Source organism: Apostichopus japonicus, chromosome 10 (assembly GCF_037975245.1).
Source record: "Apostichopus japonicus isolate 1M-3 chromosome 10, ASM3797524v1, whole genome shotgun sequence".
Lineage (NCBI taxonomy): Eukaryota > Metazoa > Echinodermata > Holothuroidea > Aspidochirotida > Stichopodidae > Apostichopus > Apostichopus japonicus.
In genome coordinates this window covers 4,288,475-4,303,185 of record NC_092570.1, presented here as the reverse complement: position 1 = coordinate 4,303,185, position 14,711 = coordinate 4,288,475, and the positions used below count along the sequence as shown (strand labels likewise).

At 38.9% G+C, this 14,711-nt stretch overlaps 2 protein-coding genes across 5 annotated transcripts in view; one reads left to right on the top strand and one right to left on the bottom strand.

Moving 5' to 3' along the window:
* Positions 1 to 14,711, top strand: part of LOC139975245 (transmembrane protein 254-like) — a 47,240-nt gene that overhangs the window by 18,752 nt on the left and 13,777 nt on the right. The window lies entirely within an intron of this gene.
* Positions 272 to 13,713, bottom strand: LOC139975234 (uncharacterized). Of its 4 annotated transcripts, XR_011795700.1 has the most exons (4): positions 7,819 to 7,978; positions 6,117 to 6,260; positions 2,545 to 5,883; positions 272 to 1,540 (listed from the first exon to the last, which is right to left on the bottom strand). XR_011795700.1 is itself a non-coding variant. In XM_071982976.1 (3 exons), the coding sequence occupies exons 2-3, from the start codon at positions 6,246 to 6,248 to the stop codon at positions 5,020 to 5,022; spliced, it is 996 nt and encodes a 331-aa protein (XP_071839077.1). In that variant the 5' UTR covers positions 6,249 to 6,260; positions 13,459 to 13,713; the 3' UTR covers positions 1,547 to 5,019. The 4 variants fall into 4 exon arrangements, 3 of the variants coding, with proteins under 3 accessions (XP_071839077.1, XP_071839076.1, XP_071839075.1); XM_071982976.1 differs by lacking the exons at positions 272 to 1,540; positions 7,819 to 7,978 and adding an exon at positions 13,459 to 13,713 and having other exon boundaries at positions 1,547 to 5,883; XM_071982975.1 differs by lacking the exons at positions 272 to 1,540; positions 7,819 to 7,978 and adding an exon at positions 7,991 to 8,269 and having other exon boundaries at positions 1,547 to 5,883.

Genomic DNA, 14,711 nt, shown 5'->3' with positions numbered 1-14,711 from the left:
TTCATGACAATCGAAGTGGGTCTACTATCAGCAGCAGGCGCATTCCGGCAGCGCCCTCAGCGGATCAATGCAAAATACTACACTAAAGAGCGAAAACAGCTATAATGACAAGCCTCATTAATTGCTCAATTTAACCCCGTGAAAAATTTTGGGCCATCAAATGACCATCATAAATGAATGTAAAGGACATTATTCTTTCGTTTTCATGACTTTTCATGACAATCGAAGGGGGTCTACTATCAGCAGCAGGCGGATTCCGGCAGCGCCCTCATCGACTAGTTGCAAAAATACTACACTAAACAGCGAAAACAGCAAAAATGACAACGCTCAGTTTTGCCCATCCAATGTGGAAAAAAAAACATGTACTGCCATTATTACAGCTGCATGTGGTTAATGTGTGTTATACACAGTGACAACATTACGAAATACGCTCTATGGTAGATTTGACGGTTACTGTGTAATTACAGCAATTATTAGAAAACGGCATTCAAAGTTGTATTAGTTGCACGGTTCTTTGGCCCTCTTATTGTGATATTTTTCAAGAAAATCGTATTAAGCACTGAATAACTAAACACCGCGGGGAGAAGAATGTTCACGCATCAGTAAGCATGTAAACCACTTGTTATCCACCAATAGGCCTCGTTTTATAGCATTGTAATTTGTATCTCGGCCCGTGATTTAAGCTGTAGTATAGCAAGATTTATGTGGTACAGTTAACTTCCTTATCAGTGTGATCAGTTTTTTCGTCTGGAGGTTTAAATCCTTGAAGCAAAGGAGGAGTAAGATTCTACTTTCTTGTCCATCAACTATGACAAGGAAAAGAATTCGTAATGACCATTAGGCCTGCATTCTGAGACAAAGGGAAACCGATTCTCAACATTCTATCCAATTTTGACATGAAAGTCGATATTTTAGTAAACGTCAGGGAGCATTAACTTGTTTACCAGTTTACGGCGGTAGAGCCTAGCGGGACAACATGTTTGAGAAAACATACGGTTTAGTTTTATTAGGAGTGTTATATATCTGCTTATGTTTTGTAAAAGGACAAAATGTCACCTTTAAAATCGAGAGGCCGGAATATAACAAAGTGATTTTCGAGGAAGAGACCGTAAGACTATCTTGCGGTGTATCGGAGCTGGCTAACGTCAATCAAGTTTGCATTACAATCTCACATGAAAAGTCTTCATTGCTAGTAAAAAGAACGGAACCGGGAGATTATGTGTATTTCAATATATCGTCAACTGTTGTAGATGACAGTGGCCAGTATGACTGTATTGTGGAATATCTTAACGCCACTGGGAGTAATATAACGCTCCCCACTGTGGAAATCACGTTATCTATCCTTCCCAGAGAGAACTCTCCACAGTGTATCGGTCCATCTACAATATATGAAGGTGATCCGGTGAATCTGTGTTGTTACTATGACTCTTCAATTCCCGCTTCAAACTTTGAGTGGCAGGCAGTGTGCGGCGAAGAAGAAGCTTTCGTTATAACTGGAGTAGAAGGAGCAATTGTTTCGGATGGATCACGTACAAGAGTGCTGAAAACAAACGGCGGAATTGTACAGTACATAAATGGGTATAACTGTACGTTTGTTTGCATTGCCACGAACATTGGTAAATCATGTATAACCACTATCAGCGTTATAATGAGGCAGATGACAACAGATAACAGTAAATTGACATCACCTGTAACAACATCAGAAGTAAACACATATTTGAATACAATCACCACAACCAGAACTATATTGAGATCGTCTGTAACGTCATCAGACGTTAGCCAATATTTTACAATGACCACATGTCAGCCACGGCCACCACGATAAACAACAACAACAGTGACAACAACAAAACTATATATGGGTTAATGGGGTTGGTAGGACTCCTCATAGTTCTTGTTCTTATTTTAATAATTTTGCATTTATGGGGACAGAAACGCACCAAAACGAGAAAGCTAAAGCGCTTTTCAACTGGTAGCCAACATATTTATGAGAATCCGTCTTTTGTGAATCATGTGTTGGGAACATTCAGAAGGACACGTGACTCAACCAAAACAACTCAGGTCGATGATGACTTTTGGAGTACAGGAGGTAAAACGTTTCGAGAAGAGGATGAGGTCGCCTCTAGTTCTAAGTCATCATTCACTAGCAATGCGGCAGGCGTCAGTGGGAAATTAAACATAGAAGGTACGAACAACAAAATTGTTATCCATTTCAAGTCATCTGAAGTAGAATCGACTGAAAATGAGACTAAATTTGTTGACCCAGTCAAAGTCGATGGAGTTGTTGATGATCAAAGTCATTCTCAAATATGGGATGGTGATAATGTGATCGAGCATAATACCATGAAGGAAGACGTTAATGCTGGCGAGGGTGACCTGTATGTTGATATGCAGGATACAGCAAGACGACTTATGCTAGCCTGGCCAGCAACCAATATCAATGAATCGTCATATCAGGGAAAAGAAAATAGTGACAGGTATAATAACGTAGCAACAACATCACCTCCTGAATATTCACGCCGTGAATCCAAAGACGATACTTACTGAATACATATTGCGACTTCTTCTTATAACTTGCTTGGTGACGAAATCGAAACAGGAGTAAACAATGCTGAAGTGGATTTGAGTGCTTTGTATGGAAGTATAGATAAGTCAAAATCGAGAAAAAGGAGAGAAAAAAATGAAAATGATGATGACCAACTGCTTGACAAACCAGTTGCTGATGAAATTGAAACAAGAGTAAACAATGCTGAAGAGGATTTGAGTGCTTTGATATGGAACTATAGATAAGTCAAAATCGAGAAAAAGGAGAGAAAAAATTGAAAATGATGACAAGCCAGTTGCCACACAGAACATTGAGGTTGAAAACAGTGACTTGTATGCAGTTATTAATAAAAGAACGCGGCACAAGGAAACTGTTAACAACTCCTCAGCACTACGACATAAAGTCTCTAATTCCAAAGTCACTGAACGACCAAAATACGCACCGCCAGTTCCTCCACAAACTTCCAGTGATAAATTAAGTCGCCTACTATAGTTGTAAACGTATACGTGTATAATGATGAGGCAATGCGAGGGCTAGGCCTATACAACGTAATTTTGGACACTGCTGACCCCTTTGTGACGTCACGCTGTAGATGTAACGTCATGTATGGGATTCCGGGCTGCGAATTTTTTTTTCCCAAACAGGTTCTCAATTACGGAGTTTTCATCCAATCAGATTGCTCGTGACGTCAGCATCAAACGCTTAGTTCGAAGACATACACTGAGTTACACACTGACACTTAATAAAGTCTTGTTACGCGGTTTCCCTGCAAACGCCCTAACTTTTACTTTTAATGCTTGGATAACATGTTGACCTTACTTACGATAAATACGCTGCATTCTGTTTCGTGTTTACGCCATCCAAGATTCGTCAGCCGTTCTATTGAAATCGGAATTCGTTTCGTGGAATGGGTAGGCCTACACCAAAATCAACTTCACGACGCGAGTTCAGCCTTGAATGAATATACGCAAAACAGTTTAGTGTATAGTCAAGGCTTCATAATTGACGCACCCCCGTAATTGACGCACCTTCAATTATTACTAGCAACGATAGAGCAGGCCACCTAAACTTTTTGCAGTCAAGCAGAATTACATGTTTCATGAGTTTGAATCCATTTCAGCTATTTGATGACCAAATTGTGGAATTTTTAAGCTTTTAACACCCTTCCCCACGGTTTTGTACGTTCAGTTTTTGGGCATTTGGAAATCTTGCACCCTAAAAATAATCAACATTTCCTCAATATCATGGACAACACTACTCTCTGGGACCTGATCTGTCTAAGCTTAGAGGCTCAAAGTAGAGCAAACAGCATCTAAAGTCAATGGACGTATACTAAAGCCTTCACTACAGTTAGCTTATCGACGAATGTGTCAATTTAGGGGTATGAAAGAACTTGACACGGCAGACATTTTGTGGTCAAGTTCTGCTCAATTGTACGTTGCATATGCACAGAACAATAAATATATTGAGATCTTTACATTTCTGAGGAACCACACATATGAAAAACACATACAGTTGAGAGATTTTAATTTTTCCTTGATAGAAATCGTTGATCAAATCCTTAAGTGCGTCAATTATGAGCCCACCATGCTACAGTATGATGTATTTCCGTCACTGCACTGTGTACACAGTTATAATACATATAGGCCTATATCGCGTGTGTTATGTACCCCTGTACGAAACTTTCACTGTGCGATGTTATCGATAAATGCCTTCACAGAAATCTTCGATCAAAGTAGATCATACAATACTAGTGTGCTCTTTATGTCTAAACCAATTCCAAACACATCTACATATATTTACGAAAAGCTGCGGGTAATTTTGAACGGGTATATCTTCGTTGCAACGAATGGATGCAGACATTTTGATAACCTCGAAGTGAAGGGTTTATTGTTATGACGTAACTTTTCCGACCAATCATGAGCGACTATTTATACACAATTGAGAACCTGTTTGGGAAAAAAAAAATCGCAGCCGAGAACCCTACCACGATGGTTATATTTTAAACAGTACTTCTGCTGCTTTTTTAGAAGACTTTTGACTTCGTCTTCATCATCACGTTCCTTAGACCTACTCTCACTTGAAATTTTCTGCATGACAGACAGCGTCCTGCCACAGTCGTTTCTGTTACCCGATGCTATAACTTCTGAAGATTTAGAAGACAGATTCCGTAAAAGAACTTTCATTGGCTTCACACCCATGGAGAGGGTCTTTCCCGCTAATCTCCTATCTAAGCCCCTAATTGGCCGAGCATGGATGTCGTACATGCTGTGCTTCATGTTTCCATTGAAGTTCACCGTGCATGAATAGTTTCTCTCCATGGAAATGAGTACGCTTACGGAACAATCTGCAAATTTGCAATACCCCTTGGCCCGGAATATCGTTTCACTAGTGTTATTGTCTATAAGATAATGGTATTTAAACATGATTACACAATAAGGGTTTATTTTAGACATACCATCTACGAAATACTTTTACCATTCCCCTGTGGGAAGACACCTACCGCGTCTTTTACTTAATACTGTGTTATAAGTGTCTGCATTGATTGAAAATGTTCCCTTCTTGGGAAACTGCTTAATAACGTAGTCATCATTATTTACTTGTGATCCACTTAACGTCTTATTTGATACACGGCTGGCAACTTCTGTACTTTCATTCTTACATGAATCGGTGTTTGTATCATTACATTCATGGCTTGATTTGGCGGTAGGAGGTTGCGGATGTACTATTTCACCCGAGTTTTCTTTCAACTTAACGCCATCTTTATCATGGTGCAGCTGAAATACATACTTTCCGTTGTTACACTTACCAATACCGCAATAAAATGTTACATTAAAACCAGACTTTACCGTTGAAGGAATACGCATACAGCTGTAATGGTACCATTCATCACATTGCTTGCAATGGATGTACTGTCGTTTGTTATCATAATACGTTTGACAAGTGCAATACTTTCTTTTCATATTAATGTCGACCCAATTACTTGAAAATCTTACTAGCTTACGTTTCCTCTTTTCCCTTGGTTTCGTTCTTGTTGCCCCTTCTCCCGATTCTACCAGTAATCGTATGTTTCCTCTGTTATTACACCATATGCTCCGGAGGACCTTCACTGACCTCTTGAGATTTTTTGTCGACCAGCCCAGTTCCATAACGACACTCTCCCAGAAAGCTTTTGATGGTGATGAGGTAACCGTCACCTTTTTTCTCACTGACGAAATTGCGGCAGAGATCTTGGCATACTCGGTACACGCAGGTCGCCCTCGCTTGTGAGCACCGCCTTTTAGCTGAGAGAAATCCCTTGTCGGCAATCGTTCCAGGAAATGTTCGTGTGACTCTTTCTTTAAAAGGATACATTGTATCGCAGGTTACACAACTCACCTCCCACACCCAAAACACTGATCCAAATGTAATTCCAATTGCAAAAGCCAATGAAAGGTCTAAAAATTTCATTCAAAACGAAGCGTTATCTTTATGGTAGTGAACTGACTCTAGTCACGCGTTGATAATCAAAGTTTGGTAAAAGAACCTCGTTGGGAAACCACTAGCATTCAATTGATAAAAAAATGCTCACCGGACGTTCGTCGCCATGATTCTGAGTTGGCCGTTTGAAGCGAATTGGCGTTGTATTAAACCCACTTGCCGTATTTGCGTGGTTCCATTGAACCTCCAAGCAATCTTCCTTTCCACCAGTGCGTTCTCCCATTTCCGTCGTTACCTGGTATGAGAAAGTTGAGTATAGGTCGATACATAAACAACCACACATATTACATATATATATATATATATATATATATATATATATATATATATATATATATATATATATATATATATATACTTTAGATGCTGTTTGCTATAGTGAGCCAGAAGTTAAAGCAGCTAAGGTCCAGGAATTTCGTTTTCAATGAACAATTTGCTAATGACTTTTATTTTACTGGCAAGATTCAAAATAACAAGCTGTCGCAGAGACATCAGTAAGCAGATATGGTATATGTGCCACTTTAAGAAAAGATCAATATATATCACGTTAACTTCACTATACGGGAGAACAATATTAGTTCCATATGGCTGTCATATTCTAGCATTACAAAATTACTATCATATTCTAGCATTACAAAATACTTCAGGTTCTTGGCGACTACGTTGCGTTAGATAGTGTAAAACCGCCTATACACCCCCATTTCATCTCAACAGTGAGTAATACTGTATAGAAACCAATCATAGCCTTAAAGGAATACCAATTATACAAAACCATGATTTTAACATCAGTCAAGACAACAAGGTATAACCACTTTCAATAATTAATTCACAAGGGAATACAAATATTGGCAGAAACTATAACTAATCTATGTACTATGAAGGAAAAACTGAATGACTGATTACAACAAGTATGTTAATGATCCTATTCAGCAGATAAATCAACTTACGCCAAGATATGCGGCATGAACTTCTAACCCCTAAAAGGGAATATGGTAAGAGAATTACCAACACATACACACAGCGTATGGTCAAATTAGTGCAATACAAAACTTAAGAACCATTAATTGTGTTTGTTATAAGCCTTCTTCACTCTGCATCATTGTAGGATATCTTTAATAGGCCAAATTGACGTTATATTTGTCAACTAAAGAGTTCCACAGAATTATAAATATAAAAACCTGTCCATTTTACACACAATTAACACAAAACTGGGCAATGATTTAAAAGTACTTTCTCCTTTCAGGTTGGCCTATAGACATGTAGCTAATATCTCAATATATATATATATATATATATATATATATATATATATATATATATATATATATATATATATATATATATATATATATATATATATATATATATATATATATATATATATATATATATATATATATATATATATATATATATATATATATATATATATATATATGGGTGTGTGTTTGTGTAGATATAGCAGCAGTAACTATATTCGTTAATTTAAAGTAAAATAGGGCCTATATATATAGAACAACGACATTTCAGATGAATTATAATTAGTACAACTTTTGCGATTGGGCGCTCCCAATCTACGAGAAGTATGTATCTCCTATGAAACCAGTAAACTTTAAACATTCCTTACTAAGACCAATTAAAGGCAAAAACTAGCTACCAAGTGATATCAGGTTTATTAAATGCATTTCTCTGCGCATTCCGTATGAGATTTTTCACGTAATGATATAGACATGATAAAGTAAGAAGATGGAAATAACATAAAATGAAAGCCACGATTTGCTCTGATTACTTACGGAAATGTAGGAGGTTATTTTTTCTTCCTGTTGCTTGATAAGTCATCCCATCATACCTCTACATCCTCGTCATCTGGCGTTTGGTATCGCACTTTCGTTAACATTGGATTTATTCATTAACAACTAAAATATCGAGTAGAAACGGCTTGCTCCGCTAGGGGAAAGTGCTTACCTATTACTGACCACATCTATTTTAAGTATTTAGTGTAGCACTATCTGTTCATTGAGCTCCTGAGGGCGCTGCCGGAATCCGCCTGCTGCTGATAGTAGACCCCCTTCGATTGTCATGAAAAGTCATGAACATGAAAGAATAATGTCCCCTACATATATTGAGGGTGGTCATTTGATGGCATAAAAATTATCACGGGGTTAAATTGAGCAATTAATGAGGGTTACCATTATAGCTGTTTTCGCTCTGTAGTGTAGTATTTTTGCATTAAGCCGATGAGGGTGCTGCCGGAATCCGCCTGCTGCTGATAGTAGACCCCCTTCGATTGTCATGAAAAGTCATGAACATGAAAGAATAATGTCCCCTACATATATTGAGGGTGGTCATTTGATGGCATAAAAATTATCACGGGGTTAAATTGAGCAATTAATGAGGGTTACCAATATAGCTGTTTTCGCTCTTAAGTGTATTATTTTTGCATTAAGCCGATGAGGGTGCTGCCGGAATCCGCCTGCTGCTGATATTAGACCCCCTTCGTTTGTCATGAAAAGTCATGAACATGAAAGAATAATGTCCTCTACATATATTGAGGGTGGTCAATTGATGGCACAAAAATTATCACGGGGTTAAATTGAGCAATTAATGAGGGTTGCCATTATAGCTGTTTTCGCTCTGTAGTGTAGAATTTTTGCATTAAGCCGATGAGGGCGCTGCCGGAATCTGCCTGCTGCTGATAGTAGACCCACTTCGATTTTCATGAAATATCATGAAAATGAAAGAATAATGTCCTCTTACGTTCATTTATGATGGTTTTTTGATGGCACAAAAATTATCACGGGGTTAAATTGAGCAATTATTGGGGGTTGTCATTTTTGCTGTTTTCGCTCTTTAGTGTAGTATTTTTGCATTAAGCCAATGAGGGCGCTGCCGGAATCCGCCTGCTGCTGATAGTAGACCCACTTCGATTGTCATGAAAAGTCATGAAAAAGAAAGAATAATGTCCTTTACATTCATTTATGATGGTTATTTGATGGCCCAAAAATTTTCACGGGGTTAAGTTGAGCAATTAATGAGGGTTGTCATTATAGCTGTTTTCGCTCTTTAGTGTAGTATTTTTGCATTAAGCCGATGAGGGCGCTGCCGGAATCCGCCTGCTGCTGATAGTAGACCCCCTTCGATTGTCATGAAAAGTCATGAAAATGAAAGAATAGTGACCCCTACATATATTGAGGGTGGTCAATTGATGGCACAAAACTTATCACGGGGTTAAATTGAGCAATTAATGAGGGTTGTCATTATAGCTGTTTTCGCTTTTTAGTGTAGTATTTTTGCATTAAGCCGATGAGGGTGCTGCCGGAATCCGCCTGCTGCTGATAGTAGACCCCATTCGATTGTCATGAAAAGTCATGAAAATGAAAGAATAGTGACCCCTACATATATTGAGGGTAGTCAATTGATGGCACAAAAATTATCACGGGGTTAAATTGACTGATTAATTGGGGTTGTCAAATTACCTGTGTTCGCTCTGTAGTGTAGAATTTTTGCATTGCGATTTTATAAAATACCTGAAATCATATTCAATCCTCATCATTTTTCAGACCATCAGTAATATCCAAGCATAAAAAAGTAATGTGATGACTCACAAAATCTCCCCAAAATCAATAAAGCAGGTTAGTTTAGGGTTATTTTCCGAAGTTTAACCTCTCAGGTCGACGTACACTAATCTAACTTTTTAGTGGATACGTCAATAACCCAGGAGTTTATTTTCCAATCTCCTACGAGCAAACAGACGAAGAATATCTAACATCAATACAAACTTCACTTGTCAATTGAGAAATTGAGCGTAAAGAATAAGGTACAGTTTGAGCCTTCTTTTAATTCCTTAAAATTAACAGACTAAAAAACTTCGCCAATTTTGTCATTTCCCCTGTCCCTTCGTTCTCAAAAGCATCTCACTTCGCATGGTAACGTTTTTGCTGTTAACAACATTTTCCGCATATTTCACATAATTTGCGGTCAGCCTTTGACCCAAACAGCCAACCTCCGCGACTACAGTGTTGAACTTTAGCGACGACGTTTTTTTCGAGATACCTTCCTTTGCTTCCTTGGAATGCTCTATTGTCTGTGCAACCGGCATGAATTCAATCCCCTATTCGAGGTAGACGCTGTTCATTTTTCAGCGATCTGTCAGAGGTCTGTTGGCCAGCTTCAGCCCGGTGTCTGCAGATATTGGTGTCATCATGTCATTTTGATCACATGACAAAATTAGGAAACAAATATTCAATTTGGTTTCTTGGGTGTTTGCTACCAAGCTTCTGTACCATACCTTATCTCTGATCAGCATCTAAACAAAGGTCTTCTACAAAGGTTGTTGCCCTGTTCTAATTTGTTTGGAAAGCTGCATATTTGTCTAAGGCACAGCAGGTCAAAATGTTTAGTGCATGTGATCAGGTGCGTATCCAGGGGGGGGGGCGTTGGGGGCGCGCGCCCCCCGGGTAAGGAAAAGAGGAGAGAAAAAAAGAGAAGAAAAAAGGAAAAAATAGGGGAAAAAAGAGGAGGAGGAGAGGAAGGAAGGGAAAAGAAAAAGAAAAAAGAGAGAAAAAGGAGAAAAGGAGTGAGTAGAAGATAGCCAATACCTCGGGAAGAGAAAAAGGAACAGTCATAGTTAAAGCGCTGATCCCAATTATATACACAGGGTAGCCAGTGACAGATCAAGGATTACGGAGGGGGTGTGCGCCTCACCCTACCTCTTACACCGACAACTCCATTTTTGACGTTTCCATTTTTCCTCTCTCACTAATGTATCTATATAAATACTATATATGGTCTATCATAACGCGTGTGTGTGTATGGACGCCTTAACAATTGTACAATTGTGCTATATGGAACCAACTGTGGCTGGTCTTGAACTCGACCGAGTCGTCGGGGAACATGACGCATTTCGGGAAGGGGGCGACCGCCCCCCCCCCCGAGCAAATTTTCTTTACGACATCGCTAGTAATTTCAAAATAGACAATGCTTAGATGCAACTTACAAGGCCTGGGAAGTGTCATTTCCATGCAGCGATCTGGGAGGCATTTTCGGCCAAAATTTTTGGGGTACGCTTCGCGCCAACTCATGGTGGCGCTTCGCTTAGATAGTTTGCCTACAGGCTTCGCCCCTCCCTTGGCAATTACTCGCTACACGCCTGTTCGAATTTGTAAAGCAAAGAGCAGATATAACATCATATCAGTGAGCATTGAAATGCATGTTCCACGATGAACAGCCTCAAAAACTGTCTGTGTGTAGTCAAAGGCGTAGGAGCCAAATTGGATTTGGGGCTGTAACGACTTGCCCGAAAAAAAGCCAAAATTTTTCTCGCGCTTCGCGTGCGTTCAACACATCGATGTCAATATCATATAAGCAATCATCGGTCATTACATTGCATGGCATCGTGTGCCTTAAGGTCCGTGAAAGTTGCACAGTATACCGCCGGATGCTAATGTAAACAACCAAATGTCTTATGTAGATGGAGAAAAACCATACAGATCCATTTATGTCAAAACTCTCTTTTACAGTAGTAATGTCGGCCAAGCTTAGAACTTTATTTTAATTACCAAGGAGATAATTTTTAAGCTATTCCTTGCTATTTATTTTTCTTTCAGTAGGTGCCCGAAAAAAAGGGAAAATATTTGGTTGCGGGAAGGGGGGGGGGCTGCAGCCCCGCCTCCTACGGGACCTACGCCTATGTGTGTAGTGTTCGGTTTCGATATACCTGATATCGGAAATATCTGCTATTTGTCATTTCCTTCAACCAAGTTTTATAATAGCCATTATAAGAGGTTTTAATATTTGTACACCAATAAATTAACTGTGTCGGAATTTTCGAAAATTTCCTCACCAACATTCTTCATCATACTTTCCTCTACTCGTGCAATTTTGACCTGTCTATTAGGGGTTCAAGGAGGTTTTTCTATATTGGTTGTCCATAGATAGAATTTTGTGCAACATTATGGGTATGTTTTGAAGTGATTTTTATTCACGAGAAATGTAAATTTTCAAATTCTCAACAAATAATGGGCTTAAAACCTTGAAAAGTGGGGCTTTCGGATATTGTGGGCCGTGACGTAGAATCACCTACAAAAGCAATGATCCATAGGACATGCAATGAGGTCGAACATGATGTGTGACTGATGACAATCTTCAAAAAGGTAATGGATGGAAAAAAAAACTTTGGGGAAATACTTGGTTCTCAGGCAAAAATGTACATCTGGTTGGTCATTTTCAAGCCCGAGAAGTGCCATTTCCGGTGTTCTGGGGGTATAGAAGCCAGAAATTTTCTTGTACGCTCCGCGCCAACCGATGGTGGCGCTCCGCTTAGATAGTAATTCGCGCCCCCCGGGTTAGAAAATCCTGGATACGCGCCTGAAGACTGTAACACCTCGAACGAGTCTTGTCGTTAGGGAGATTTGAATACAAGTACAGAAGCAGGACAGTGTCACCTATACCTGTAGTCAACATGTTAACATTTGGGAAGGGAACGTTTAATAATGTATTAATTCATATGACGATTCGTTCCATATTTTACGAAATTCTCACGTGCTCCTTTTGAGCGATGGATTACCGGATGTGTCGAGTCCACACGTAAGGCATTCTGTCCCTTTTGAAAGACATTTTCGCGTAAGTACTGAAGGAGTGGTCTTGTAGGTGGTTTGCGCATGGTCTTTAGTAATGCATTGTAAGTCATTCTTTAGTGAGAATCACTGGGTGCTTTCTTTTAACACGCGAGTGCTGATGGAGTGGTGTTGTAGGTCAGCACATGTTTTGTCGTAAAGCATTTTAAGTCATTCTTCAGTGAGAATCACTCGGTGATTATTTTTTACACGTGAGTGCTGATGGAGTGGTCTATGAGATCAGCACATAATGTTTAAGTTATGTATCACTGGATATGGTTAGTCGACACACGTATATCATAACATGGTGCCGTCCCTTTGCACTGCCTTCCTTGTATACTCAAGTACTGGTGGAGGTTTTTTGTAAGTCTACACATATAAGTCATTCTCTACTAAAACTTAAAAATCGTTACTTCATGCACCAATCATGAAAAAACATGTTAAGCATGGTTACATTCCCAGTTCTGGTAATCTTACAAATAGAACCTGACTCATGTGATCATAATAATATTTGGGCATTCCCAGTGGCGATAACAGGTCATCAAGTTTCTTAAGTTTGGTTATTAGTTAACTTCATATTATTGATGGTATTCAAAATGAAATGGTCGTACTACTGTACTCCTTGAATGTCTTGTAATTCATTGTAAACATTGTAATTTGAGGTCAAAACTATCTTATATTTCCCAACTGAGCTGATTGTTGCATATGAGGAACCGACGTCATGGTCTCTGTGTTGAAATAATCAGGTCAGCCAATTTTAAAGAATAGTTCAAATGTTTTTCATATTTACAATAGATAACCCAATAATTTGAAACTTACCACAAGCCCTCCCAAAATTTGTAAACAGTACGAACATGGTTGGTTGTGACGTCACGGATTCGCATCGTCCAGATATTTCAATATACTTCAAGGGTATCGCCGGGTCCTTTATTCAAACAAAACAAAACCCCCTACCTTATTAGTCATTACAATGTAACAATACTTCAGACTATGGGCCAGCCTACATGACAGCAACGTCACTAAATAGTATTGTGACTTGTAAAGACGAGTTGAAGAGAAGTCCAGCGAAGTCTTATAATGGAGGTAAAGACAGTTTTACCTTCATGGTCTTATAAACTAAACGCATGCAGAGAATTATCGGTGCTTAACAGCCAGTCAGTAATCAATAGGAATGAAAGGCTTATTCACGTTTACTTCCGAGTTATATACTCTTTATAGTCCTATTCGAATAAATCCCCCCTTCGGCCTATACAGGAGTATACAGGAGTGGAACGACACAATACTACTTTTATTCAGTGTAAGGAATTTGGAATGACAAAAATCTGGTTTGCGGTGTTTTGAACTTATCACAAGCATGTTCGTATCATTTAAACTTTTCGGGTGGGCTGACGTTTTTTGGAAATGCCGTTTTGCCCTTAACCTGTTTCCCATATGAGTGTATGCTGTGTTAAAGTTTTGTGAAACATTTTTTTTCCAGTTTATTTGCGATGAATATCATTAACCTTTTGAAAGGTTGTCCTGTGCACGGAGGAGTGATCTTATTCTTTCCCAAATTAATGTAACCCCCTTCCCCGACTGACGATAGGGGAGGGGCGTGTTACCCCCGTCCCCTCCCCCTCCTCGTAATCACGCCACTGTTCATGTTTTACTTAGACTGAGGAGTATTCGGTTTCATTTGAATATTACATGTATTGGTCAGAATAAGGCAAATTTAAGGAACACGAGTTCAATGAGATACTGATTCATATCATTAGTATAAAACAATATGCACCCGTGTCAAAGTCTGACGTCACTCTACAAGACGACCAATCGCCTTTTTAAGTATATCTTGATGTAAATTGCGATCAGTCATTAACTGTGTTCTCCAGAATAAATTACTTCGTGAAATGAAATCCGAGAACAAGAAGAAGAAGAACATTAAACAAAAACTTTTTACATAATACCAAAGTGTATGTAGTCTTCCCCGCATATAACACCATTCTTATATCGGAACAAATTCAGTGTGATTTTGGCCTTGCATAGTGAATAACGCTTATAAATTGCATGCTATTGATCCCTTACATTTCAATCGC